General features: G+C 41.7%; 1 protein-coding gene across 1 annotated transcript in view; it reads right to left on the bottom strand.

Annotated features, from left to right (window-relative positions):
• Positions 1-26,447, bottom strand: part of LOC110172315 (beta/gamma crystallin domain-containing protein 1-like) — a 184,750-nt gene that overhangs the window by 113,501 nt on the left and 44,802 nt on the right. Inside the window, exons 6-8 of the mRNA XM_055149441.1 lie at positions 20,152-20,270; positions 12,442-12,622; positions 2,714-2,853 (exon numbers count right to left, since the gene is read on the bottom strand). Of these exons, the coding sequence (XP_055005416.1) occupies positions 2,714-2,853; positions 12,442-12,622; positions 20,152-20,270 (440 nt within the window). The remainder of the gene's footprint in view (positions 1-2,713; positions 2,854-12,441; positions 12,623-20,151; positions 20,271-26,447) is intronic.

The raw sequence follows: 26,447 nt of genomic DNA on the forward strand, positions 1-26,447 counted from the left end.
CCTGCCTTAATGACGACTTTGTCTCCTCGCTGTTTCACTAAAGACGAGATTTGACGACCTTTAGAAACGGCGGTTTTTCACATTTAAACAGAGACCGCGATAGTCGGGGCACTACAACCACACTAGACTGACCATAGGATTCAAGATATGTTTTCGCGATTTTTCCGAAGTTAATCGAAGTAGTGACGATGGTAGCTTCCGGAAAAAACACAACACAAACACGTGCAATGGAAAGATCGGCGCTGCGGCCCACAGTTTTAGAATAATGAGGAGAGGATATTTTTATGGATAAGTTTAGAGAAAGTGACTTTTATAGATTTCAAAGTGATGATGAAGTTGATTATAAAGTGGAAAACAGCGATAAGACGACTTTCCGAGTGAGAAGTGAGAATGCAGCTGATGCGTCTGTGTGGAGTCCTGCGATGTCCAAACAAACTATCTGAGCTTTATACTCGATTATGAACCAAAATTGCCCTGAAATCTGGATGTTGCCCAGGGTCCTTTAAAATATTTCAGTCTTTTTTTCCAAATGCGATGTATAACAGAATCGCTACAGAAAAAACACTTATGTGGAGCTCTGCACACGAGAAAATACCAAGATGACAAATACTGGACACACACTGACGGGGAAGAGTTTTATTATTATATTATAATAAGCTAAATTAGTTGAATAAATAAAATAAGTTGAATAAGTTAAAATGGAAAAAATTATCAGGTGACACAGGTGAACAACAGGTAAAAACAGGTGCACACTTGGCTTTACTGTATCTGATGATATGAAATCTGTTTAAATACTTTGACAAAGTATATTTTTTTAATTTTTATGAATATAGTTTCTCAGAACATGCATATCAGATGCTGAATGTAGTTTTTTTGTTTTCGAGTTTGCACCTGACCAGGTAAACTCTCATTTTCAGTGAGCTGTTATACACCTATAAATGAGTTGAATCACATTTAAACATCCATAAATGAAGAGTTTAGAGTCTAAGGTTTCCAGAGATACAAATATGTCTGTGTTACAATTAACGTTCATGAGTGTAAAAATCATTTATAATCACTTGTGGGAGTCTGTTTCTTTTATGCTCTATGGGTTCCCTAGTAACATATGATGGTTGTCCTAGTCGCGTCCAGGGGGAAAGGTTAAGCACGCCTTCATTTATTTGTCTTCACGATGTCCACTGACGTTTTTAGACTCAGAACACACGTTTCTCGTCACAGTGAAGCCGATACATGTCATATTTCCAGTTGTTTGTTCTCTTCGTCATTCTCCGCTTTTCTTTCTTCCGGTTAATATTTTTTATATTTTTAATGAAAAGTGGTTTTGAAGAGTTATGGAGGGACTTGAGGGACTAAACCAGGATAACCCAGTACTAAACCAGAACTAGATCAGGGTTAAATGAGAACTATGTAGGACAAAATCAGGACAAAACCAGGACTAAACAAGAACTAGTTTAGAACTGGGTAAGGCCTAAACCAGGACTAAACCAGAACTAGATCAGGGTTAAATGAGGACTATGTCAAAAAAAAATCAGGACAAACCAGGACAAAGCCAGGACTAAACAAGAAGTATGTCAGGATTGGGTAAGGAACTAAACCAGGACTAAACCAGGACTAGAGCAGGATTAAAATGAGGACTACATCAGGAAAAAAAACAGGACAAAAACCAGGACTAATCAGGACTAAACAAGGACTAAAGCAGGACTAAACCAGAACTAGATCAGGGAAAAAGGAACTACATCAGGACAAAACCAGGATAGAACCAGGACAAAGCCAGGACTAAACAAGAACTAGTTCAGGACTAAGGAAAAACCAGGACTAAACAGAGTCATAAGGACTAAGGACCAACCAGAACTAGACCAGGACTACATCAGGAAAAAAACAGGACAAAGTCAGGACTAAACCAGAAATATGTCAGGATTGGGTAAGAGTTAAACCCGGACCAACCCAGGACTAGACCAGGATTAAAAAAGGACTAAACCAGGAAAAAAAACAGGACAAAACCAGGACAAAGCCAGGACTAAACCAGAACTAAACCAGAACTAGATCAGGGTTAAATGAGAACTATGTCAGGACGAAACCAGGACAAAGCCGGGATTAAACCAGAACTATGTCAGGACTGGATAAGGGCTAAACCAGGACTAACCCAGTACTAGACCAAAATTAAAAGAGGACTACGTTAGGAAAAAAAAAACAAACAAACAGGACAAAATCAGGACAAAGCCAGGACTAAACAAGAACTAATTCAGGACTGGGTAAGGACTAAACCAGGACTAAACCCAGAACTAGATCAGGATTAAGTGAGGACTACATCAGGACAAAACCAGGACTAAACAAGAACTAGGTGAGGATTGGAAAAGGACTAAACCAGGGAAACAAACCAGGACTAAACCAGACCTAGGTCAGGACTGGGTAAGGACTAAGCCAGGACTAAACCAGAACTAGATCAGGGTTAAAAGAGGACTACATCAGGATAAAACCAGGACAGAACCAGGAGAAAGCCAGGACTAAACCAGAACTAGATCAGGATTGGGAAAGGACTAAACCAGGACTAAACCAAGACTAAACCTGTACTCGACCAGGACTAAACCAGGATTAAAGCAGGATTAAACCAGGACTAGACCAGAGATAACCTGATTTAAACCAGGACTGAACCAGGATAGCTGCGCTTGTACCATCATCTCTTCTCGTTAAAGTCCAGTAAAGTTGCACTTACACTCCAGAGTGGACCTGTATAGACGAGGTGCTCAGGGGGATCCCGAAGGAGCCGGTTTCCACGATGTCGTCGTGGTACGGAGTGACCCGTCCTCTCCCCTCCGGCTCGGTGAACAGGTCTATGTGAGGGAGGGCGTAGTCCTGGAGAGAAGACACAAGAGTGGACGGGATAAGCAACGTGAGGAAGCAAAAGGAAGATTCTGAACAGAGACGAACCAGACTGAAACCTAAAGGCCGCCACACTACAGGATTTTTCTGGCTTAAATGATTTTTAAACAACAAAAAGCGCACACCACAGACATAAGGAGAATCTGATGAGATTTTAAATCTCTGATTGTACATGGGTGTGAGCACAACTTGTGTCAGCTGTTTCATGGCTGGAGTAAAGCCGGACGTACACTGTGTGATTTTGGCTCTTTTTGAGATGATTTTTCACTCGTGCGACTCGTGTTTTTGAGATCAGGCCGAGTTTTGGTGTAACTGTGCGTCATGCTTCGTGTAGACAACCGGCAATTGTAGGTCGCAAGAACATCAAACCAGTTTGAAATCCAGTTGCCTCTCGTGAGGGTTTCACATTATTGTAGTTCGTACAGTGTGAGAACAAGAATCGTGAGCTGTGAACTTTTAAATCCTGCGATTTGGTCGTACAGCTTGAGTGAAAAGATCAAAAATATCCCAGTGTATGTCCGGCACAAAACAACTCACTTTGAGATTCTTAAGTGTTAAAAAAATCAGAGCAGTACACTTCTCGTTTAGATGCTACTCAAAACTGTGTTATTATTATTTGTGAAATGCAGTCCAAAAGTTCAGGACTACTTTAGATCAGGTTTAAATAAGGACTAGGTCAGGACAAAACCAGGACAAAACCGGGACTAAACAAAGAACTAGTTCAGGACTGGGTAAGGACAAAGCCAGGACTAAACCAGAATTGGGTAAAGGTTGAACCAGGACTAAACAAGTACTAGACCAAGATTAAAAGAGGACTACATCAGAAATAAAAAAAAAATTCAGATACATGATTTTTAATGCACAGAATGTAAATAAAGTCCAGAGGAAGTGGAGTCACTATAGACAATCTGCAGCTTCCCCTCGATCCGTGCGCTGTGTGGATGTAAACAGACACACGTGAGGAACTACTCCGGCCTTTTTACTTTAAAAGAACGACTCAAACTGGATTAACAGCGCCGTTTTGTGGACTGGGGTCATTATTTGCAGAGGACAAATTCTATGGATAATGTGGATGAGATGCTGCGGTTTAAATTTACCACTTTATGAGAGGTGAGGAATAACGTCTTCTCATTATTTTCGCTGTTTCCTGAGTTTGTATCCTGCCCCTATGTGTCCGTCACCCGTCTGCCCGCGACTCTCTGTTTCATGCTCTATTATTTTAGCATTGCTGATGTTTGGTGGTTACGATCTGACACCACACACACGGGGAGCGCAGCGGCTTCAAAATCGCACACGAAGACACAACGTTGGGTCACGACTCCACGAACTCGAGGAGAAGCAAATCGCAGCCAAGATCGGGCAAATTCTCCTGTAACGTGTAGCGGCCTTAAGAAAAAAAACTGTGACTGTGGTTAGATTTGCAACATATGTTTAAAACTTACTATTCTGTTCAGAGTACAAATTTTAAACAACTTAAACTTGACTAGTAACAGCTTTCAAGTCCTTCCTGTAGGTTTGTATTTTAGTTTTTCAAGGGCCTATATTACTCCATTTTCTGATTTGCAAACAGACCTGGAGTTGTGTTTTGTTTCATTGAGTGCGTATACATGCACATCAATAACCCGGTTATTAGCCATATCCCGGTTATGTCAGTATTCGTGTTACTGCGTTTACATGCGCACTGAGAAACCGGGACACTCATATCCACGTGTACATGATCAAATGGAGTATCCCGGTTTCTTGACATAATTAACTTAAATCAATTTCATAAACCAGGAAAAATACAAACCGTGAGCTCCTTTAGCATAAGAAGCTAAGGAGCTACGAGATCTCCCACAATCCACTGTGCAGATTCTTCATTAAAATCTTAGTCTCAAAACTCAACTTTACAACATATAAACCATAAACACTATAGACACGTCAGCCCGTTTGATCAGATCATTCAGCTCTGATCACATTTGTTTATGTTTTACAGAAACGAAACTTAAGACCGTTTGGCTAATTAGCATAAACTGTTAGCGGCGATAAGAACAACTCGCTCCTTGCGCCGCTGATGCGATCAGGTTTTTTTTTGGACTAAATGACACGACTCTGTGGATTATGTGTGTTATTTCTGTGACAGAAGAGGTGCTGATGATGGTAAGTGTGTTCTGTGTGTGTGTTGTATAGGAGATAGTTCATGTTTTAGCTTTTCAGCGTCACACGAGTGCAGGTCGTACGAGTGCAGGTCGTACGAGTGCAGGTTTAGCGCAGCTCTTTATTTTACAGTCATTTCACTCGTTTGGTCACTTTATTTATGTTGGTCAATTTATTTATGTCACTACTGTTGTGGTGAAAGGCTGGAAAGTGTCTTTTGGAAGCATGCGACTCAACTTTATGTTGCAGTAACCGGGATACTGCGTTTACATGCCACAAGTAACCCGGTTACTATCGGAATAAACCAGCTACAGTAACCCGGTTTCTAATAACCGGGATACTGAAACCGGGTTACTGCGTTTACATGCACCACCAAGAAACCGGGATACTCAAAAAACCCGATCATAACCGGGTTATTGATGTGCATGTATACGCACTCATTCACACATGTTTAACACACAAACCCTGCGCACTTAGGCTTTAGGAGTTCTTCTCTCAAACTGAAAACACTCTGTTCCACCTCGTGACGTCACGTGGTGATACGGAAAGTGCTCTGTGTTCACTCCAACTCCACAGAACTTCACATGAATCATTTGGATCATTTCAGCTCTGGAATTGCCGATCTCTACTGAACTAGCTAAAAAGTACAACTCGAAATCTACCACTTCATGACATCACGAGGTGAGGTGAGCTTTAGACACGTGGGCAGAGTAATAAATCAGGATTATTCAAACATAACTGAATGAAACAAAAGAAATTCAAGTGAGTTTTTGACGAATTAAAAGCTTTATAACACGACAAAAAGAGTCCGTTTTGTGATATATAAGACCTTAAAATTATGTTTTTTAATTCAACGTTGTGAGAATCAACATCAGGGCTCCCGGGTGAACACAGCTTATAAAATAAAAATGCAAAACAACAAAATGTGACTTGACTCTTCATGTGCGTCAGCTCAGAGCGTTTCTTTTCACAAGGACGTTCAGTTCTCATTAGCGACGTCACTCCAGCTCAAGGTTTGCAGACGTCGTGATTTGGGTGTTTCTCTGCGTCCCCGTGTCAGATCTTTACGGTTTGATTAACGTGCGGACGATCCAGGAGCTTTCATTTGGACAAACAAAGACATTATTATTCAAAGAGGAGCAGTTTGTTTGTTTGTTACCGAAGCGACACATATAAAGAAGAGTCCGCGGGCGCTGCATTAAAGTTTACATCATATGGATCGAATAGGCCCAGTCAGTACAGAGATACGAAGCATAAACCAGGTCAACAAATCAGTTACTCAGCAAACTACACTTGAGATTTCTGACCTGCCTCCAGCTCAGTTTAAAGTCGAGATATTCCAGAATAAAGCCCGATTTGCACAGGATTAGTTTTACCTGTGGCCCCTTTGTAAATTGTAATAAATACGAAAGTCGTCTGTGTTTCTAGTCCCGTGCGAATCGTCCATGTGTCAAAATGTCTGTAAAAATTTCCCGGAATTTTACCTGCCGTAATAGGATTTATTCACGCTTACATCACAAACCAGAAAGAACTTTGGAAAGATGTGATTACAACTTCCCAGGCCCAGTTTTCTTCATCTCCATATCACTGTAGCGTTACGTTATTTTCGCCTAAACAACAATTACAACCAGACCTCAGTTTTCATCATTTCCCCACTGACACACACAGAGGTGGTGCTACCATTAAGCAAAAGTAGGTGGCTCCCTAGGGCCCCCAAACCTGGAGGGGCCCCCAAACCAATTTGCCCTCAGTGCCACTAATGGCCGAGGCTTCAGAGCAATTTGATTCAATATGACATATAATAATCATAATAATATGCAATGGATTTAAACTAAAATATGATAGTAAGACAAGTTTCCAATCCACTTAAATTCAAATAAATATGTGCATGAGTTGTGCATGTCTCAAGATTAGTGGGGAAAAACAGACAGTAACTGTATTTAAAAAAAAAAAAAAAAAAAAAAAAAAACAGAAAAAATGGTGCATTATGGTGAAGGCCCAAAACTCAAGTTTGCCTAGGGCCCCCAAATTGCCAACTCCGCCACTGGACACACAACTCTGACGGTACATGCAATTAGAGGAGACGAGGTGCCAAATTCTAGATGATTCCAAACAGTCTTAATTTTACCGCTGATCACATTTACTTCAACGGTTTTGATCACAGTCGGTCGGCGAGTCTATTGTCCGGAACTACACTGGAAGCTGTCATCGCAGCTTTCCAAACGTCTTCATGGTTTGTGAAGTAAGCGTGAACAGAGCCAATTCTGCAAACTCAGAGCTCCTCAGGTGAGTCTAGTCCAGCGGTGCTCACACTTTTTCAATGTACGAGCTACTTATAAAATGACCAGGTCAAAATGATCTACCTAATACAAAGCCAAGCAAACTGCACTGAAACACTCTGTGCCCCTTTTTTGGACCCTCACCCACAGTTTGAGAACCTCTTCTTTAAGAGAACTTCCTCTGGCACTTTACACAAAACTGTGAAAAAAGTAAAGGAAGATTTTTAAACCTTCCGTTTTTTAAAGTTCCAAACTGGAGTTACATTCTTTTCTGGTTTTGCAGTGATATTTACCAGCCTCTGCACGTTTACCAAACCAAACGCACATCGTGACAAACACAGATGCATTTGTGCACTTTTGTTAGACAAACTTCAGCCAAATGTGGCAGTAGGTCTGTTCTGTAGATCCGCTCTATGCTGTAGACCTGCTTTGTGCCAACACTGGAACACAAATTTAGGTTTTTGCTTCACGTTTGGTCTTGCTCTTCTAATCAGCCGCACTGTGGGAGGGGCTTGTGTTCGCTGTACGCAGGAAGGAGCGAGAGCGTGAAAAGGCGAGGGGCGGCGTGCTGACGTGAGGCAGGTGGACAGGTAGGATGTTCAGGAAGTTGAACCTGCCCTGTGATGCACGCTGGTACACGAGGGCACACGCTGTCGCAGACGAGCCGTGCATAGGGAGCGTGTGTGTTTGTGATGCGCCGTAGAGTCTCCGCGGGTTTCAAATGAGCGCACAGGCTGCACTGAGACGCCCCACACGCTCCTGCACCCGCTACAAGTTTATTACCAACAGCAGCGGCCGGAATGAAATATGATCGAACTTGTTGAGTGTCAGACCTCGAGTGAGAGACAAGACCGAGTCCAAACGCGATCGAGTCAGAGACGAGACACGGCGATCTACCCACACGACCTTGGCAATCGACTGGTAGATCAGGATCGATGTATTGCGCACCCCTGATCTAGTCTCATGTGAGCGCTCATGTCTGGGAGATGAAGCTCACAGTGATTGAAAACGTCTCTACGGCCCATTTTTGGACCAAATGCAAACTAAATCAACAATATGTATTCTCCATGAACCTCTGACCGGCCTGTTTAAGCTCATTTGAAATTACAAAACAAACACATTTTATAATTTTACCTCATGCACGAAAAGCTGCATTACTTTTATTTTAGAGGTGTTTTTAAATGATTTTTTGTAAGGCAGCCTCGCTTTTTCATTGCTTAGTCATAACATAATTTCTTATCAGTGAGCAGCTCGTCAAAACAATTATTTTTACCACTTTTTAGAAAGAAATACAATTAATATTACGCAGAATTGAGTTAAGCATTTAGGCCGGACCCTCCACAATATTTTCTGTTTCTCATGCGGCTCTATGGAAAAAAATAACTGCCCATCCCTGGACGATACTCTAATCCTGTTATTGTGTTTTTCTACGATTAAAAACATAAATCAGAGTGCGGTAAAACGACCTGGACGTACAGCCTCGTTGTCGTGGCAACCGAGGACCGGCAGCACGGAGCCTCTGTGGAGAAGTTTGGAGGTTTTGAAGCAAAGTTTGTAAAGTTTGGATGGAGGGACCGTGCAGCGTGAACGGATTAAAAGAGAGAGAGAAAGAGAGACGGTGGCTGTTTCGGGAAAAATCCGATCGTGTGGATGTCACTGTGATCGCATCAGTGTGAACACAAACGCAGCGTGGGATGATACGGTGCAGGTGCGTTCTGCTAAAAACAAACTGAAAATAAAAGCAGCTTTGGGAACTTGATGATTAAAAGATTCTCGTCTCGGTCTGGGCGTTATCATGTTTTTTAAAGCTGCCCCAAATTGAATCAATAATGGGAGAAAATACAAATAAAACAAACGGACAGATGACGTCAAAGGAATAAAAAACTGTGTGGAACATTCTGCTGGTTGCAAGCAAGAAAGCAATAACCAAAAAAATGGATGAGACAAACTACCGAATTTAGAGGACTGGATTAACATTGTTGAAAGACATTTCACAAACGGAAAGACTGACACACAAAGATTGGAATACGACAGGTATGAGGAAAGATGGAAACCATGGAAACCATGGAAAACACCAGAAAAAAAAAAAAAAAAAAAAAAAAAAAAAACGAACATCAGTGACAATCCCTGTCCACTACTGCTCAAATGTTCAAATATTATTTTTTGCTTAGTTTTTTTTTACTTTGTATTCTTAACGGAATAAGGAAAAAAAAAAAAAAAAAAAAAAAAAGAAAGTAATTTTTGATACTATAATAAAGAGATGTGAAGTGAAAGAGGAATGAAGGGGGGAGGAAGCAAATTATACATTTGAGATGTGAAATGTCACCTTTGTTGGACTGTCAATAAAAATTAGAATTAAAAAAAACAAACAAAAAAACAAAGGAACATCAGTGACAATCCCTGTCCACTATTAATCAAATGTTCAAATTTATTTTTTTTCTTGTTTTTTTTATTTTATTTTTTTACTACGTATTCTTAACGGAATAAGGAAAAAAAAAAGAAGAAGAAATTTTCCATACTATAATAAAGAGATATGTGAAGTGAAAGAAGAACGAAGGGGGAACAAAAAAGCAAATTGTACATTTGTGATTTGAAACTGTCATCGTTATTGGACTGTCAATAAAAATGTGAATTAAAAAAAAAGAAAAAATAACATTCTCGTCTTGTTCCAGTGTGTTTTTCAGTCCAAAGCCTTAATCACAGGGGATTAGTTTTACCTGTGGACCTTTGGTGATTTGTAATCATTCCGGAGGATTCCTCAGATCTTAATCCCGTGTGAATACGCCAAGTCTGTAATTTGTAAAGTAAAAATTTCGCCGCAAATGACCTAATATATTTCGCCAAACACAGACGTTCGAATCTGCATCTCAGTGTTTGTTGTTGTAATTTTGTCTTTTCTATCTCTTTCTTTTCTCTTTCGATCTCAGTCAATAGAACCAGTCACACAGGATAAGTCCAACCTGGGGACGTCTGGTAATTTGTAAATTACCATCCCACCTCCGTCTTACCTGCAGCACAAGACTGAACCAGAACTGAACCAGGTCTAAACCACAAATGAACCAGGTCTAAACCAGGTCTAAACCAGGACTAAACCAGACTAAACCAGGACTAAACCAGGTCTAAACCAGGTCTAAACCAGGTCTAAACCACAAATGAACCAGGTCTAAACCACGTCTAAACCAGGACTAAACCAGGACTAAACCAGGACTAAACCAGGCTAAACCAGGTCTAAACCACAAATGAACCAGGTCTAAACCAGGTCTAAACCAGGTCTAAACCAGGACTAAACCAGGTCTAAACCAGGACTAAACCAGGGCTAAACCAGGACTAAACCAGGGCTAAACCAGGATTAAACCAGGTCCAAACCAGGACTAAACCAGAGCTAAACCAGGACTAAACCAGGTCTAAACCAGGACTAAACCAGGACTAAACCAGCTCTAAACCAGGACTAAACCAGGGCTAAACCAGGTCTAAACCAGGACTAAACCAGGTCTAAACCAGGACTAAACCAGGTCTAAACCAGGTCTAAACCAGGGCTAAACCAAGTCTAAACCAGGACTAAACCAGGACTAAACCAGGACTAAACCAGGTCTAAACCAGCTCTAAACCAGGACTAAACCAGGTCTAAACCAAGTCTAAACCAGGTCTAAACCAGGTCTAAACCAGGACTAAACCAGGACTACACCAGGACTAAACCAGGACTAAACCAGGACTAAACCAGGTCTAAACCAGGACTAAACCAGGGCTAAACCAGGACTAAACCAGGCCTAAACCAGCTCTAAACCAGGACTAAACCAGGTCTAAACCAGGTCTAAACCAGGTCTAAACCAGCTCTAAACCAGGACTAAACCAGGACTAATCTTGGATTAGGACTTGGAATCTAGAACCGCCCCTGAGAGAACCCAGGGTGTCTGCAAAGCGCGATAAGGCGTCGGCGGCGATTAGTCCTTTCACCAGGGGTTAACCGACGATCTACGTAAGGCGCACCTCCAGGCCCATCCCGACACTCGGAACCGTAACGACGGCGTTTCACCGCTGCTGATATTTGTATGAAGAAAAACGAAAAACCCACCACTTCAATCCAGGTTAAAAATTAATTGTGATGTGTGTTACTCACATTTGTACCAAGTAAAATATTTAAATTTTTCCCCGTAATGCCTAGGGATGTAACAATAACCAAAATATCGTGACATCGTATCGTCAAAGTTCTCACAATAACATCATGGACCATCACAATGTATCGAATTACATTAATTTATTGCTTAAATTAAGAATTATGGTGCAGCAAGAGCTAAAAAACTACATAGACCATGATCCTTTGCTCCATTTCAGTGCAGACTAGATGAAGAAATAACAGTTCTAAACACACTGAGTAAAATATGACAATTTTTTTTCCCTGTAATGCCGAACATTACTGCGTTACAACAAAAAGCAATGCATTACAGTAATTCATTACTTTCATAACACGTTCCTCCCAACACTGCTGGTTCACATATCTAACTCCTGTATCTAAGGCGATACAGGAAAAACAAACTTGGATCACAGAATCCAACTGTCCTTATCTTCTGTCCTTTGAAGTATGAACGATGCACTTCTTAGTTGTCAAATTCCCCAAATATTACGTTAAAAATGTCAACGTGAGCCAACCAAGAACATCTGAATTAGGTATTTTAGGCCCTGTTTACACGAGAAGGTTAAAAATGACAAACTATTTCATCAGAAGTGCCTTTTGTTTAGACGCTGACGGCGTTTTTGAGGCTTAAAAACGCAAAAATCTGAAACCACCCTCCAGAGTGGAAAAGTTGAAAATGCTCCGCCGTAGTGTTTCCGTCGACACTGCCCAAGACGCAAAACTCTGGTCAGGTCTGCTCAGGTCACGTACATGTTCACATCACGTACATCACCACTGAGTCGTCTGGCATGCAAAAACAATCGAATTCCACACTTTTGCGTCACTGTATGCATGCAGATTTCCTTCTAAAAACACTTGTCTAAACGCGGAATAAAAAGTGAAGACGCGACGCCACTTTCCTTTCGCGCCTTTTGTTCAAACCGTCATCGTATAAACTTAGCCTCATTTTACATTTACTCAGACTCTTATTCTCAGCTCGTACAGTCGATAGTGAAGAATTATCGTTACACTTACGGACACGGCCAGACGTATGGAGCCGATCTGCATGGGCACCTGTGGGTCTAGGTCGGGGTCCAGTCCGGGGTCTAGACCAGGACCGGGCTCAGGCTGGGCCCACACGTTGGCCAGCTCCAGGCCGCCCTCCTCCAGAGCGATGGTCCGACCCTGGAACCCGGGCTTCTCGTAGAGGATCCAACTGTGGACACAACAAACACACAAACACTGTCACATTGAACCAGTGTTGGGAAGGTGACTTTTAAAATGTAATCCCCTACAGATTACAGATTACATAAACCAAAATGTAGTTTGTAACATAATCCATTAAATGATTTAAAGTGAGTAATGTAATCTGAATACTTTGGATTAGTTGATTTGCTGTAGAGAAGCAAAAACCAGAATAATCTACCAGGAACAAAGACCAGGAAATCTTCACATAAGATGTTTTATCTGCTAAAAGAAAAGAAAAAGCCCAGACTTTACTGAACCAAATTAAAAATATTATTGATAGAAGATGAGACACGGTCCACGCAGCATGATTTAGTCCTGTTAAATCCTGTTTTAGTCCTGGTTTAGATCTGGTTTAGTCTTGGTTTAGTTCTGGTTTAGACCTGGTTTTAGACCTGGTTTAGTCCTGGTTTAGATCTGGTTTAGTCTTGGTTTAGTTCTGGTTTAGACCTGGTTTTAGTCCTGGTTTAGTCCTGGTTTAGACCTGGTTTAGTCTTGGTTTAGTCCTGGTTTAGATCTGGTTTAGTCTTGGTTTAGTTCTGGTTTAGACCTGGTTTAGTCCTGGTTTAGATCTGGTTTAGTCTTGGTTTAGTCCTGGTTAGACCTGGTTTAGTCCTGGTTTAGTCCTGGTTTAGACCTGCTTTTCTTGGTTTAGTTCTGGTTTAGACCTGGTTTTAGTTTCCTGGTTTAGTTTAGACCTGGTTTAGACCTGGTTTAGACCTGGTTTAGTTTAGTCTGGTTTAGATCTGGTTTTAGTCTGGTTTAGTTCTGGTTTGGACCTGGTTTTAGTTTCCGGCAATGAGTGGAATTACCGAAAAAAAAAGAAAAAAAGAAAAAAAAGGGGAACAGCCCAAAATGTGAAAACAGGAAAGTACCTCTGTGTAATCTATTTATTTCAACAAAGTAACTGTAATCCAATTACCACTCACTGAAACAGTAACTGTAACTGAATACAGTTACTCATAATTTGTACTCTGATTACATAACTCCGGTACATGTAATCTGTTACTCCCCGACACTGCACTGAACACAACAGGAATATGAGGTTACAGGTTAGAATCGACATGTCACATTATATTTAACACAGAACATATTTAGGTCACCATTAGGGGTGTGCAAAAATATCAAAATATCAATATATCGTATCGTTTAATGTGCTGAATCAGTAAACATCAGGTGGGTCTGACTAAACCAGGTACTAAACCAGGACTACTATCATCTAAAAGGTAAACCAGTCTATTTTTAAACCAGGTATTTTTTACAGGACTAAAATTAATTTGTCTGTACAGAGGCTAAACAGGTTCTGTTGACATTTTTCTACTGTTGTGAGAAAAAAAATGGTCTGTTTTTTAGGGGTGTAAGTATATCCAAGTCTCACGATACAATATCATCACGGTATGAACCTCACGATACGATATTTATTGCGATATCATGGGAAAGCTCACGATATGATATGGGGAGGCTCACGAGTAGAGATGTAACAATATCCAAATCTCTCTGCACGATATTTATTGTGATACTTTGTGGAGGCCAAACAACTAAAACTGTGAATATGCTACTTTTTTCTCTTAAAATTCCTTGACAAGACTTAGTTCTTTGGATTTAGACTTAAAAGTGTTAGAACTGTTATTTCTTCTTGTCGTCTGCACTGAAATGGAGCAAAGGATCATGGTCTATGTAGTTCCCTCTGTCTTTTTTGAGTTATTGCTGCACCATAACTCTTCAGTTAAGCAAAGAGACTTGTAATTCGATATATTGTGATGTTCCACGATATTATTGTGAGAACTTTGACGATACGATATCACGATATTTTGGTTATTGTTACATCCCTAGTGTTTTTTACCCAGGTTGGTACCACCGAGTGCCTTCCGTTCAATTTCATTTCTCTCCAGCGACTAGATCAGGAATCGGAACACACTAGACGGTTTGCAAAAACACCGGACGTTGTAGATCGCACACCGGCCAATCAGTGAAGAGCTCTGAAGCCACGACGTCAAAAACAAGCATCTCTCTGTGTCCCTTTTGTGGAACAGCACAACAGTAAACGAAACGTCGAGATGGACGTAGACGAAGACAGACATTCTGCGTTGGCAACGGTTCCCGAGATCGAGGATTTAAAGCTTGAACAAAGAGAATGTTTGGTGAATTTTATCAAGAAGAAAGACGTTATTGTCCTTCTTCCTACGGGATTTGGTATATTACATACGTCACGACCAAACAGCAGCGACTGGTTAAATTAAAAAGTACCCGCCTACTGTTGGGCGAAAGAATCCTAATGCTGCGAGGTCACACGGTTTCCACGAAGTGAAACCGGCTGATGAATCAGACTAGTTTTTCACATTAACTTTGCACAAACTTAGTGGACTTAGTTGACTTTTAGTATCGCAGCCATGATTTAGCCTTTGTTTTTCACTGAACCGTATCGAATCAATGTGAAATATATCGTACCGAATCATACTGAATCGAAAGCTCACTGTATCGAAAAGCGTATCGTATCATATCGGCAACTTCTTTATGATCCCCAGCCCTAATCACCATGTTCTTTTTTATTGTCTTGAAAATACTATACTCGACGGGGACAAAGAATTAACAGTGTTCAGTTTTGTGTCGTGTTTTTGTAAATTTATGGAGAAGTGTCGAGTGGGAGCCTGGGTGACGTGGGTTTGTGGGTTGATGAAAAGCTCCAAAAGGTCAATTTTGCATAATAACCCCCTCTTTAACATTTGACTAAAAATCTGCCCTTGTTTTTTCTAGATTTTGAATTTAGTTAAAGCGTGTTTTATTTTATGCAACGCTCTTTGGCAACATTATTTAAAGTGTGCGCAGTGGTCCAAAGTTATTGCCCGTTCACATGAAGTATCCTCATTATTCGCCACAATGAGTTTATAAGCACTTTCGCAACTTTTCAGAGACCAGAGCTGAGTTTCGTCGTGATGATAAAGCTCATAATAACGAAAAAAACAGTTGTCAGAGAATAAAGCCCTTAACAAGACGGTGCAGACAGTCCGGGTGACATGTTCTGACCTCAAGAGCTGCTTATACAACAGATCTGTACCGAGGAAAGACACATTTTAGCATATTTTTTGCACCGGATTATAAGGCACAATATCAAAAATGTTGAATTCTCTCATCTATTTTCAAACATAAGGCGCACCGGATTATAAGGAGCATTAAGAGAAACAAACGGACGACACTTGAGACTGATCCTTAGCCCAGGCGTCCACGATCCAGCAGCAGATCGTGGCGTAATTCGCGCGGCGTTGTGAATGTGTATCATGAATGTGAACGTGTGAGGATCATTTAAGTTTGGATTTTTATTTCCTACGAGGACGACTCAGATATACATTGAGTAATAATGAGTTTAATCCAGCTTTGTGTACATTTGTTTACGTTTTAAAGCAGTGTTTCCCAATTTTTTTTTTTTTTTCTGGGGACCCACATTTTTAAAAATTCACAAACCTTCGCAACCCAAGCGAAGACATCATTCATAAATCACCAAATAAAGGTGGATTTGACCATTATTGAACATTAAAGAGGATATTTTAGTGTTGACTCAGAAACAATTAGTATTACTCAAGTTTTAAACAATGAAAAACAGTCACTGAAGCAGCAATAAAAGTCGCCGATTTGGACATTAAATGTAGAACATTTCTTTTTCTTTTCAACCTTCAATTGAACCAGCAATATTGGAACAAAATAGTCGATAAAATAATTACAAAAAGATTAGAAATTATACAAAACTTGTCTTAACATTTTCAACCTACATGCAGATTGTCACCAGCTTGATTCATCAGCCGGTTTCACTTGGTGGAAACCGTCTGACCTCACAGCATTAGGATTCGTTCGCTCGACGGTAGGCGGGTACTTTTTTTTTTTAACCAATCGCTGTTATTTGGTCGTGACGTATGTAATGCACTGCTAACGGGGTTAACTGGTATATTAAGCTTTTCCCAAATCTCATAGGAAGAAGGACAATAACGTCTTTCCCTTGATAAAATTCACCAAACATTCTCTTTATTCCAACTTTAAATCCTCGATCTCGGGAATCGTTGCCAACACAGAATGTCTGACTCTTCGCTGATTGGCTGGTGCCCGAACTCGCACTTCCGGGGTTTTTGCGAAACGTCTAGTGTTTTTGGATTCCTGCCCTAGTCGCTGGAGAGAAATGAAACTGAGCGAAGGCAACAAGGCAACCAAAAAAAATCTCTTGCAACCCACCGGAGGGTCGCAACCGAGTCTTTGGGAAACAAAACGAAACTTAAAACCACAGTGTGCTCCTTGTGCCTTGACGCAGTTCAGTTTCTGTCTGACTTACTAACCGTATTTTCTGCACTATTAGGCACTCTGCATTATAAGGCGCACTGTCTTTCAAAGGTCTATTTTTGAACTTTTTTCACAAATAAACCGCACTGGACTTTAAAGGGAGCTTTGTTCATTTGTGGCGTGTATGGAGGGTGTGTCTGGGACCGCTGGATTGTCGGCGTGTTCGCAGTGACTCAGTTGTTCAGTCGTGTCTAGAAGTGGCACATTGCACTCCCTTTTTTGGTTCGTTCCTTCGTTCTGTTCCTCGTCATCGTGGAGTGATGAGTGTGTCTGCGGGTGTTTTTCTCTGTGCGGTCGCTGTCTGCTCCGTGTGTGTTTGTGTGTTCTGCGGATGGTGCGGCTTTGCAGTTTACTGAAGTCGTGCTGGGACACCCGAGTGGATTCGTGTATGGGGCGCGTCGTTTTTTGATGCGGTTAGAGGCTTAAGAGCGCATCTAATAGCCCGGAAAATACGATACTTAGTCCTCGAGGCTCCTGACTACGATGTAATGTAGTAATACTCCAGCAATCCATCAAGCGGTGCGGCTTTGTAGTTTACAAAAGTCGTACTAAAACATTTTGACAGATTTTTGAGCGCCGTGTACCAGAGAAAATTGGTTCAAGGGCAGTAAACACAACCAGAGAGAATCAATACACAAGGCACACTGTCGATTTTTGAGAAAATTAAAGGATTTTCAGTGCGCCTTATCGTCTGAAAAATACAGTACTCAAAAAAAAAATTGTGTAAATGACTCAGATTGGGGGCTGACAGAAGGACATTTCGTCTCAGTATTTGCAGCCTTTGTGATTCACTAATTGCAACCACTAAAAGTATTCGTTATTTCATTTCGTTTTGAATTGAATAATTGATCGCATTTTTGTCACCGCAGAAAAGCCATCACCAAACATAACATCAAAAACTGTGCCCCTGACATTGACACTTTAATTATCGTATTCATGAAAGAGTGACATTTTTAAAGACGAGACATGGCAGACAAATTGGACTTTTTGAAGCTGTCTACCATCTTATATAATATTCTTGCCTCCTCAAAAACAGACCTGAAGAGGTTTTAGATGTCATCCAGCGCTTTTCCACCTTCAAGACACTCTTTACATGCTTTTACAACAACACACCCATTCACACAGAAATGTACAGAGACACTGGAGGCGAGGACACGACAACACTGGGAGCTGAAATTGCGCCAACCAATGATGTTTATGTCGAGAGCGGCACTCATACCGCCAACCTTCGGAGTAGTGGACAAACGCTCTGCCAACTGAGCTACTGTCGCCCATGCAAGTCATCCATGTAAGTTTGACTAATCTCTGTGTGCAATGCTCCGTCCACAAGCCTACGTCACCCATACTGCCTTTTATAAATATGCAAAAGTAGAAAACAAATCTGACTCTCACCTCAACTTCCTTCCACCTTTACTAGGCCTGTAACAATAATCAATAAATCAATTAATTGCACGATAACTTTTAACGAGCTTCGATAACTTTTCCTGGCCGCGATAAATTCTATGTGCATGTTTGTTTGTTTTCCTCGCTCTCTCTCTTTCTCAAAGAGACTGGATGTTAGAAGTTTTCTGTCGCTCTCTGACTCCGCTCGTTTAACAAGAGTAATGACGCTTGAACCGTGTGTTCATCAGCACAGCGGATGCGCGCGCAGCCTGAGTGCAGAAAACGCCGCTGTCTGTGCGCTGAACACGAAGCCGCAACACAACGCGCCGCCGTCAGAACCAAAACAGTTCATCGCCGAGCACCAAAACAAGTCACGATGCCGAATCAACACTGGTGAGTGGGACACGTCTCAACAGCCACGTGCGTCAAATGCAGCGAGTGAAACGCAAACGACGAGAAGAAATGTGTCAAACCTCAACAGTCGACATAAACCCAAATCCGAGCGACTCAACTAACCCCGCCCCAGGGAGAGCACGAAATCCACTGAAATCCCACTAGACACCGACACGATACCAGACAGAACAGAGACTCCCTCAGAGCGAAACAGGATCCTGTGTCACAGGTTAATACGAACACTTAAATGACCAAAACGCCGAGGCCACAGCAGAAGCCACAGAGAGACAAGACACAATATTCCAATGTAAATCAACGACTAAAATAACTTTTAAGAGCAATTTTGTTACAGAGACTTATTAATCCATTTTATTTATTGCTTTGGTTGTGTTTGGTTCAGCAATGTTTTATTCAAGTGCATTTTTGTGAACAAGTCCTCGCTGTGAGCCAGACTACGTTAGACTGTTCTTGCCGATCAAGCGGCAAGTGAAGAAGAAGAACTACAACGTGAAAAGTAAAGGAACGGAGAAGTTGGAAACGTAAGTAAAAGTAATTTATTGTTTTATCATTATTCGTTTCACGTTGTAGTTCTTCTTCTTCACTTGCCGCTTGATCAGTCCGTCGGAAAATAGAGTCCCGCGGTCACTTCTGTTGTGGCATTTGCGTTTGTATTTGTTGTGGCGTTTGCATTAAAATAGAGTCCCGCGGTCATTTCTGTTGTGGCTTTTTTTTGGTGTGTTGTGGCTTTTTGTTGTGTTGTCGCATTTGTATTTGTTGCGGCGTTTGCGTTTGTTGTGACCCCTCTCGGCTTCCGTAGGTTAGGGACTTGCGTGGACATTCGGACACAGCCAGGGTCTATTTTATATTCCGACGTACAGTATTAAAAAATTGAAACAACGCTTAATACTTTGAAAAGTATGTTTTATTGTCTGAAAATAAGCTTTTATCACCATGGTTACAGCTCTGCGTGTTCAAATCCGCAGATGGAAGGAGGCAAAACTGTCCTAGAAACCGCCAATTATTATGTTTGTTGTATTTGTGCAGGGGAATATTTGGTGTTGACTTACTGTTATCTACGTGCCACAGCTCTGTTTTGTTTTGGGTTTTTTAAAAATAAAGAAGACTTTCAGAAAATGACTCAGCTAGACTTCACTAGACTGGAGTTAAAATCTTGAGCTCTTGGGGGTTAGGAGTTATATTGAAAAATGAAAAGCAATAACACATTTGTTTTGGAGATATGCAAAGTTACAATATACAAAGAGTACATACAGCAAATTTAAAATAATGGACTTGGAGCTGTGTTTTGTTTCATTCTCACACGTTTAACTCTTCCCTGCTTCCAATTACGTGGGGTTTGAAGCTGTTTTGTGTGTGTTCTTGTGTTTATAAAGTTGTACTCACCATCCTCTGACCACCCTGACCGACACCAGAGGAGAAAACTGCATGAACGTGGCGTCTTCTACATCTCTGTGCACCTCGTACACCTGGCCTTCAAACGGAGCCTTCTCAAACAGCAGCATCTGCACAAACACAAGCACAAGAGGGGACGCTCAGGTCAGCAAAGTGACTCCTGTACTGTCCTGCATTCAGGGCGTGAGTGGCCAGAAAATTCCTGTTTTCAACTACCCTCTAAAAGTGGCACTAAACATCTAAACTCCACCCAAAACCACATTTCAGACAGAGCTGTTAAAAGTGGAACTAAATACTAAATCAACTTTATCACACTGTTCCTTATACCTCCAGACGTCACTGCTCCTCACCCGTTTAGTCCTCCAGATCCCACCCCACACTCTCCTCTTTAGACCTCCAGATCTTGCCCCTCCTCCCCCTTACTCTCCCCTTTAGTCCTCCAGATCCTGCCCCTCACTCTCCCCTTTAGTCCTCCAGATCCTGCCCCTCACTCTCCCCTTTAGTCCTCCAGATCCTGCCCCTCACTCTCTCCTTTAGTCCTCCAGATGCCACCCCCCCCTCTTTAGACCTCCAGATCTTGCCCCTCCTCCCCCTTACTCTCCACTTTCACCTGCCAGACCCCGCCCTTCCTCCCGCTCACTCTCCCCTTTAGTCCTCCAAACGCCACTGTTCCACCCCTCTCACTCTCTTTTTTAGTCCTCCAGACCTTGCTCCTCTCTCTCCCTTTTAGTTCACCAGACCTTCCTTCCCCCTCACTCTCACCTTCAGTCCTCCAGATCTCACCCCTCCTCCCTCTCCTCTTTAGTTCTCCAGACGCTGCCCATCCTCCCCACTCACTCTCCCCTTTAGGCCTCCAGATCTTGCCCTTCCTCCCTCCTCACTCTCCCCTTTAGTCCTCCAAACGCCACTGTTCCACCCCTCTCACTCTCCCCTTTAGTCCTCCAGACCTCCCTCTAATTCCCCCTTTACTCCTCCAGATCTTCGCCTCTCCTCCCCCCCTTTAGTCCTCCAGATTCTGCCCCTCCCTCACTCTCCCCTTTACTCCTCCAGAACTCGCTTCTCGTCTCCCCTTTAGTCCTCCAGATCCCGCCCCTCCTCACTCTCCCCTTTACTCCTCCAGAGCTTACTTCTCCTCTCCCCTTTAGTCCTCCAGACTCTGCTGTCCTCCCTCCTCACTCCCCCCTTTAGACCTCCAGACCCTCCTCCTCACTTTCTCCTTTAGTCCGCCAGATTTTGCCCGTCCTTCCTCCCACTCTCCTTTTTAGTCCTCCAGACTCCACCTGTCCTCCCCACTCACTCTCCCCTTTAGTCCTCCAGACGCCACCTGTTCTCCCCACTCACTGTCCCCTTTAGTCCTCCAGACGCCACCGCTCCTCCCTGCTCACTCCCCCCTTTCAAACTCCAGACCCTCCTCCCCCGTCAATCACCACTTTAGACCTCCAGACCCTCCTCCTCACTTTCCCCTTTAGTCCGCCAGATCTCGCCCCTCCTCACTCTCCCCTTTAGTCCCCTAGATTTTGCCCGTCCTTCCTCCCACTCTCCCCTTTAGTCCTCCAGACTCCACCTGTCCTCCCTCCTCACTCCCCCCTTTAGTCCTCCAGACGCCACCTGTCCTCCCCACTCACTGTCCCCTTTAGTCCTCCAGACGCCACCGCTCCTCCCTCCCCCTTTAGTCCTCCACATCTCTCCCCTCCGCCCCCATTTACTCCCCCTGCCGCCCCTCCTCCCCTCCCACTCTCCCCTTTAGACCTCCAGACCCCTCCTCCCGCCTCACTTTCCCCTTTAGTCCTCCCACACCATCCCCCTCAGTTTTGCAGTTTTAATTGGAATGTGGTTTTGGGTGTTTTTTGGGCATTTAGTCCCACTTTTACTGCGCAGTAACTGAACTAAAGAAAAGAGCGAGGAGGGAGGAGGGACGAGATCTGAAGGACTAAAGGGAAGAGCGAAGGCGGCGGAGGAACGAGGTCTGGAGGTAAAGGAACAGTGTGTTTCTTCTGACATTTATCCACACTTCAAACTCTGCCCCTGCCGCCAGCTGTCTGTATTTTTTATTATTATTTTTTTATGAAGTTAGACAAATTACAATACACTAATTAATACGCAGTTTATAAAAGGAAAAATTAGAAAGAGAAGCGGCGAAAACATAATTAGGGCTTCTCATATTAACGCTTGAATCATAAAAGAAAGTATTTTAGCAGCATTAAAGGTTGTATGGAGGATTTTTTTTTTGTTTAAAATTGTCATTGAAAGTTTTAAAATACCATTACAGAGACGCAGCAGCCTTTTAATTATGATGACCGAAAAAAAAAAAAAGAAAGAATGAAAATCTATCAGTTGTGGACATAGTGAGGCCAGATAAACATCAGCCAATAGAAAACGAGGCTCCCTCTTTTTCTATTGGCTGTTAGGTTGTCAGTCAAACTCCCTACATTTTTTGTGTAACTGAGTCGTCGGCGCTCGGGGATTACGTGGTTTATGCAGCGGTTCTTTGAGGCTTTTTCAAACTGTCGCTTCCTCGCAATTCGCACAAAGTTTGTTGCGACGGCGGACGAGAATCCACGACCAGTTCGCCGCAAAAGAAAGTCCGAAGGGTCTAAAAACTGACGCGTCGGTCGCTAAAATATTTCTAGGCAGGTCACTTCAACAGTAATTCTGAACACGCACTGGATGTAAACAAATGTGATTTCTAGAGTAAAGAGGCGGAAGGAGATGTTTCTACTGAGGAAGGTGGTGTCACACATGCACAACATTTGAAAAAGGACTGTCGCTGTATTTCGCTTCCCTTAAAAAATCCTCTATACAACCTTTAAAGCAAGTCATTAAATTAAGGGCTTTAAAAAGGCATTAAAGTCCGGAACGCTTTTTCGTCTGTTGTTGTATTTGCACTTGTGAATATAATATAATATAATTTTCCGAGGATAATGATGTTGCTTACTAAAAACATAAGGCTATATTTGATTACAGGCAGTGTTGGGAAGGTGACTTTTAAAATGTAATCCCCTACAGATTACAGATTACACACAGCAAAATGTAGTTTGTAACGTAATCCATTAAATTACTTAAAGTGAGTAACGTAATCTGAATACTTTGGATTACTTGATTTGCTGTAGAGAAGCAAAGAGGAGGAAATCTTAACATAAGATTTTGTTTGCTAAAAGAAAATGAAAAGCCCAGACATTATTGAACCAAATTAAAAATATTATTGATAGAAAGACGAGGTTTAGACACGTTTAGTCCACAGTCCTGGTTTAGCATGATTTACCTGGTTTATCCTGGTTTACCTGGTTTCCTGGTTTAAAGTCTTGTTTTACCTGGTTTAGTCCTGGTTTACTGGTTTAGACCTGGTTTAGTCCTGGTTTAGTCCTGGTTTAGACCTGGTTTAGTTGGTTTAGACCTGGTTTAGTCCTGGTTTAGTCTTGGTTCAGTCTCGGTTTAGACCTGGTTTAGAACTGGTTTAGTTCTGGTTTAGACCTGATTTAGACCTGGTTTAGACCTAGTTTAGTCTTGGTTTAGACCTGGTTTAGTTTTCTGGTTTAGACCTGATTTAGACCTGGTTTAGATCTGGTTTAGACCTGGTTTAGTGTCCGGCAATGAGTGGAATTACAGAGAAAAAAAAAAAAAAAAAAAAAGAGAAGAATAGCCCAAACTGTGAAAACAGGAAAATACCGCCATGTAATCTATTTATTTCAACAAAGTAACTGTAATCCAATTACCACTCACTGAAACAGTAACTGTAACTGAATACAGTTATTATAATTTGTACTCTGATTACTTAACTCCGGTACAGGTAATCTGTTACTCCCCAAAACTGATTACAGATTCACTAGTTTGCATTTAAATTGATGTTAAAGTTAAATATCTAGTTTCCATCTGCAGTCCCTGATTTACAGAAATAAATTATACAATGCATTTAGCCTTCAACTGTACAACAACTCACCCTATTGTAACACATAATACTCCCTACAACTGTACAACAACTCACTCTAATGTGACAAATAATACTCCCTACAACTGTACAACAACCCCCCCTTACAACTGTACAGGACTAAACCAGGACTGAACCAGGACTAAACCAGGACTGAGTGTCGGGACGGGCCCGTAGCTGCGCCCGTGTAGACTGTCGGGTGATCAGGACAGAGACCGGGACTCGGACCGGGACCAGTCTGGGACAGAGACCAGGACTGAGACCGGTTTAGTCCTGGTTTAGTCCTGATAGACCTGGGTTAGACCTGGTTTAGACCTGGTTCAGTCCGGCATCACAGTTTAAGTCAAGGAAACAGGAAAGGACAGTTATCCGTCTTTTTTCCTTTTTTCCTTTAAACAGAAAATCAAAAACTGAAAAAACAAATCATTATCTGTGTTTTCATTTTGGTTTTGGAGCCACAGTTGTTTTTCCGTGTTCTTATTTTTGTTTTTATTTTGAAAAACGAGTGAACGAATGATACACAGATGGTTTTAGCGCCAGCAGCAGTGACTTTGAATGAACAACAGAGAAGAATCCTCAAACCTGAGAAGATAAAAATCAGCAGTAATCTGTTTTCTGTGTTTGGCACCACGTGTAAATGCTAATGTAACATTTTGCTCGTCTGTACTCTCATCTCCCGCTCGTGCCCTGGCTAGCTCGCCAACTCAGCTTTGAAGAAAATCATCAAACTGTGAGCAAAACTGTGAGGCCCTGACATTTTTCTCTACCTGTCACGTTTAAACACAGACAATACTCACTCTTTTTTATAAATCTTTGTTATCAGTTTAATAGTTTTCTGCGCCGGCGTGGCTCAGCCGTCTGGCACCAGAAAAAAACCGAGACGTCGTCTTCACAAATGAAAAGGATGATTAAACTGTCAATCTCCAACAACTCCAGCTAACTCACACCAAGCCGAGCCAAGTAGAAGTACAAAGTAGTGGTTCGAGAAGTTACTCAAATAAGAGTAAAAAAAAAAAGCATTTGGGAAAAGTACTCAAGAACAAAGACACAGTTTGGATGTGACATCTGATTTATAATTTAAAGTAGGTGTAATGTGGAAAACAAAACATGAAATAAGTCACAAAATCTGACACAAAAACGAGACAAACTAAACTTTACTGAGTACTGTTACTTCAATAAAAATATTAGTCAAGCAGGAGTAAAAGTATGCTGCTAGAAAAGTACTCTGAACAATTTCTTTAAAAAGTTATATTTCTTCAGAAAGTTAGTCAGATAAATGTAAATGAGTAAATGTGTGTAATTGGGAACAAATCTGAGCAAATTCTTTCTAACAATTTGAATGTATGTATGTATTTTAATGTGTATAATCCCTCAGTCCTCCAGGTAGAATCCACGGCAAAAGGAGAAATTCAGTTTGTCAACTGGATAAAAGTTTGTTTGGTCGAATACATTTCGCAGCTCATCCAAGCTGCTTCTTCAGTTCTGACAGGAATGCAGGTGGATGCTGACATGCCAAAACAAATAAACTTTTGTCCAGACAAATTGAATGTCTCCTTTTGCCATAATAGACACATCAAGAATTTCAGACTTCCGGTCATTGCGCAATGCATACTGGGAAGGATTCTCCGAAAAAGTGAGCATCAAACCTCCATGTTTGTTTTCCCAGTGGGATGTGTCTATTGACAAAGTCTTTTGAACCATATCACTTTTGTTTCTGGTTCTGATATTGTCATATTTTAGTTTTGGGATTTGGACATCGTTAATTGTGTGGTTGTTGGATCCTAACAGAGGAAAACGGCTCGAGAAATTAGTTTGTGAACTCCATAAATGCAAAAGTGAATCAGATGTGTGTGACTGCAAACCTCCATTCAAACTGTTTCTCTTCCCAACGGAATTGGAAAATAGTGAAAGGTGAAGGTGATGGGCAGGATTGATCCACAGGAAGAACCAAAAAGGAAATCTTTGACTGTCTAAGAAATCATTCTGAGGTTGTAGAGAACATTTTGTATGTGGAGCGACGACACAACAAAATCTCACTCAACCTTGGTTACGAATTTAAAAAGTCAACGCCAAAGTGAAAGGCACCAGCTGTTCACCAAGAAACACCTGTGTGTATTTGTGTGGTACTTTGGCGTGTGTGTATTTGTGTGGTACTTTGGCGTGTGTGTATTTGTGTGGTACTTTGGCGTGTGTATTTGTGTGGTACTTTGGCGTGTGTGTATTTGTGTGGTACTTTGGCGCGTGTGTATTTGTGTGGTACTTTGGCGTGTGTGTATTTGTGCGGTACTTTGGTGTGTGTATTTGTGTGGTACTTTGGCGTGTGTGTATTTGTGTGGTACTTTGGCGTGTGTGTATTTGTGTG

This window comes from Boleophthalmus pectinirostris, unplaced genomic scaffold (assembly GCF_026225935.1).
Source record: "Boleophthalmus pectinirostris isolate CB_2022bp ecotype Guang Dong unplaced genomic scaffold, ASM2622593v1 HiC_scaffold_13, whole genome shotgun sequence".
In the NCBI taxonomy this organism is placed as follows: Eukaryota; Metazoa; Chordata; class Actinopteri; order Gobiiformes; family Gobiidae; genus Boleophthalmus; species Boleophthalmus pectinirostris.